This window comes from Penaeus monodon, chromosome 4 (assembly GCF_015228065.2).
Source record: "Penaeus monodon isolate SGIC_2016 chromosome 4, NSTDA_Pmon_1, whole genome shotgun sequence".
NCBI classification, from domain to species: domain Eukaryota; kingdom Metazoa; phylum Arthropoda; class Malacostraca; order Decapoda; family Penaeidae; genus Penaeus; species Penaeus monodon.
In genome coordinates, this window is record NC_051389.1 from 1,876,199 (window position 1) to 1,880,284 (window position 4,086).

General features: G+C 36.7%; 1 protein-coding gene across 1 annotated transcript; it reads right to left on the bottom strand.

The window, feature by feature from the left end:
- Positions 1-76: 76 nt before the first annotated feature.
- On the bottom strand, positions 77-3,675 carry LOC119568078 (potential E3 ubiquitin-protein ligase ariadne-2-like; the record flags this gene model as incomplete). The annotated part of the gene is given in 5 exon segments (XM_037916481.1): positions 77-1,891; positions 2,156-2,368; positions 2,670-2,894; positions 3,045-3,162; positions 3,444-3,675. Coding segments are annotated over 5 exon segments (944 nt in total), but the record flags the coding sequence as incomplete, so codon positions are not given.
- Positions 3,676-4,086: the final 411 nt, after the last annotated feature.

Below are 4,086 nucleotides of genomic sequence, written 5' to 3' on the forward strand. Positions count from 1 at the left end.
TTATTTCTGTCAAGTTACTCACATCTTTTGTTACGTATTTTAAACACATGCACATATATAGGAATAAATAAACAAATTTATATATTTCCATTTATTATCACAATGGTGGTAGAAAACGAAATGCCCTGCAATGTACAGTGGTAATAATAATTTACCTATATTTTGTCATTGCATTCCATTTAGACATAACTGCAGATAAATTTGCAATTCTGTCATAGTTTATTTAGTCATTGCATTCCATTTAGACATAATTTGCAGATAAACTTGCAGACTTGTCATACAATACAACAGACTCTGAACAGTATGTAGACACAATCATTTCCTGTCCAAAAACATTAATGCTGTAACACTAAGAGTATGCAAGCTTTATTTTAGGATTAAATGTAAATACCGGTGATGTAAATACACTTCAAATTCAAATCCTTTGGTACTTACAGCATTGAAAAGTTTTCCTCAACATCTCCTCAAATGTTGACCTTAAATCTAAATTTGAAGTTTCATAGCTTTTTTTCCCCATTAAAATATATTCTGTGGGTTTGAGGGATGGGTTAGGACAAGGAAAAGCATCAAAATAACAAGTATTATGCAAGACTTTCACCCCCATTGGGGATGTTAATACTTGCAATTAAACCATGAAGTTATTTCACTTTTGTTCACTGTTCTTGGAATAAACACACAAAAAGCACACAATAAGTCAGTCTGGTGGTACAGATTGTTCATTGTTTCAATGATGGGAAGATAATGGTCTGTATGGACATAAATATAAATTACTATTTAGAATTTTATGTATGATAGAAAAAGGATAATTTATGTACAGTCTTCTCAATCGTCTCTTTAGCAGCAGAAAGAACTTTTGATGGAGGCAAAGTCAAGGGCCATCATAACACTACTTTCTTTCAAGGACAAACAAGTAAAATTAGACCATGTGAAAATGTAAATTCCAACAGTATTTTCACAGGCTGCTAGCCATTATTGAGAAGGCTGTAGATAGATCTGTTTTGTAATTGCACATACATGATTGTCTACCTGTTTGGGGTAAATAAATAACCCTAACAATTACAGATAAACCATACCACCATGTACCTTAAAAGGTTATTGAAACTAATAAAAATAAAAAAATAAAAGTGGTTCACAATGTAAGATGCTATGCCAATTAACTTAAAAATATAGATCTGCCAAACATAGAAAAAAAAAAAAATTATTTTCAATATCTTAGGGAGATAAAGTTCTCTTCGTTATTATCAAATTAAGCCAATTATATTACTATATTTCCTATCTCATGTTAAATATATATTCACTGTCCAGATGAGGTTGAAAGCATTTGCAAACAGTTGGAAAAAATATACTTTAAGAAAGGCAAAACATTTCAAGAGCAAATTGGCAGGTATCACTTCTATCCAGCTACAAGGCATTCAGCATCCATTCACTAGTCTTACTATGTACCATATTTCGTGACTTTACCTAAAAAAATATGTACATTGTCACAAACATAAATACCAGGCTTAACACAAACATCCACTCCGACTAAAGCTTCAAAATTATTAAGGACTAATGAGATACAGATACGCAGAAATCGCTTGACCAATCCATGTACTCTCAGGGACGGGAGACCATCAATGATACCATCGAAGTACTCCAAAACCTCAGCGCAACAAGTCTAGTATGCAAACTGGAAGTATTTCTGCAATTGGGAGCCACAGGAGAGAAAGACTGCTAGCTATCTGGGCAGCCCACATCATACTTGTAGGAAGTCAGTAAGGAGGGTAGTTCTTCGTTTCTCCACAATGTCCATCTGGTTCTCCAAGTCACCCCGGTCGGTCATCTCTGCTCGTTCAATCTTCCAGGAGAGGTTCTCAATCTCCGCTTCTAGTTGAGCTTGCTGGTATTCAAACTGTTCAAAGGAGTTTATATGAATATTGAATTATAGACTAGGAACTTACTGTGTATTAATCTTTACTTTTCTTTTCTCAAAGTTAATTTTAGGTGGAGGTAAAGGAGATTCACCAAACAAAATTCTTGCTTATTCACAAAGCACTGTGTGCTACCCTAACTCTGCTTTCCTTCATAGATATATCTCTGGAAGTAAATCATCTCACAGCAAATAAAAATAATCATACTACAGGTATATTTATCTATATATATAGTATATACTTACCAGATCTTTCCTGGGTCCAGACTCAAGATAATAGGCAAAGGGATACGTGTTCTGGAGGGTATATCGACATCTCGCAAGAAGAGCTGCGGCATCTAGAAGGTACTGCCAATCAATCCAAGTACCCGTGCCTGCCATCACCTTGTTCTGGATCCTTTCGCGAATTTTCGCTAACGTTTCTTCCTCAAGCTTTAAGGATTTACTATGATTTTCCCACTGGAATATAATATGAAATAAGAATAATGAACATATGACACAGGAATGACATTGAGTTCAGATCAGTACTGCAGCTACATAAATAAATTTGTATGTAACTTTTTCTTTCAAGCATAAATCAACTTTCAACAATGTAGTTTACATGTAGCAAATCAAAATCACAAAAAATAAAAAAAGAATAAACATCAATATTCTACTTTTGTTTTGAAATAAATGGCATGAAATATATACATCATAAAAAAACATAAAAAATGAACAAAGATTACTGTCTTGTTACTGAAAGTTTGCCAGACTCACTCACCCTCTCATAGTAATGGAGGTACTTCTTAAGGGCTTCCCTGGCTTGGGCATGAGCAGACTCATGGGCAATGTTGGGGTTCTCCTTGTAGCGAGAGCATTCATAATATTCTGAACCATGTGCTTTCCAGCAGCCTAAACACATCCAGCAGAAGTCATGCTTGCAATTATAGCACTGCATGTGGTTGCATCCACCATTCTTTTCAATACAGATGTGGCACTTGGGGCACTGTGGTGATAAATCAAAATAAATTACTTTTCAAGTAGGTTTCAACAATTAATTTGCATCTGAAAAAGATTTTCAATTTCACAATAAATATTTCAACTTCCGTAATTCACACCAAATACAAAAACAAACATTTCCAGCTACTCTACTAACATCTTTGGTATGTGCACTGATGTAATTTGCCGTTTCACTGTCATCGGCACATTTAGTCAACCATTTTTTGATGGTTTCACAGTCTGTTGGAGCATGATAGTCTGATCCACATTTATAACTGAAAAAGAAGGTGGGAAATAGGATATGAAGAGGTATTCTGTTTAGTTGGTTTGTTCAGCTTTGACACCACTAAAATTTAAAATAAACATGAGTCTTACTAGGAAGGCTAATACAAAACACATCATATGTAAATTTGTCTCATCTTATACTCTGAAATCATAAAATCACTCTTATATATAATTAAACCAAAATAGATTACAAAAGAGCAACACAATCCCATCTTAATAACAAGATAACCATAAAAAAAATAAATAAATAAACAAAAAGCATCATCCTTACCAAAACTGAGTCTTGCAGGACGTACACTTCACACGCTTTGCCCGGCTCTCCTTGGCTTGCACTACAATATTACAGTTAGGTCCAGGGCAGAAGCGCAACTGTGGGTGACTGCGCACGTAATCAGCAAATGCATACTGTTGATACTTTTCTTTGAGCCGTGGACGGGTTAATAGTGGAAGAACAAAGTCCTCAGGAGCCAGGACTTGGCACTTGTTACCCATACACTCAATACCTGGAAGATGCAGATAATTTTACTCTTTTAGATGCATCATATTATCAATATTAGACGTCTTGAACAATTAGGAGCATGAGGATGAGGTAGAAGAGGAGAGGCAGAAAATGAGAAGGGAAGAGAATGAGGGGCACAGACAGGGAGAGGGATAAAGAAGTGAGAAGAGGAGACCAGAAACTGGGGAGAGAGGTAGAGGAGAATGAGGATGAGGATCAGGAGGAGGAGGAGGAGGGAGGTGGAGGAGGAGAGGAGGAGAGGAGAGGAAGAGGAGAGGAGAGGAAGAGGAGGAGGAGGAGGAGGAGGAGGAGGAGGAGGAGGAGGAGGAGAGGAGGGAGGAGGAGAGAGGAGGAGGAGGAGGAGGAAGAGGAAGAGGAAGAGGAAAGAGGAAGGGGGAGAGGGGGGGAAAGGGGG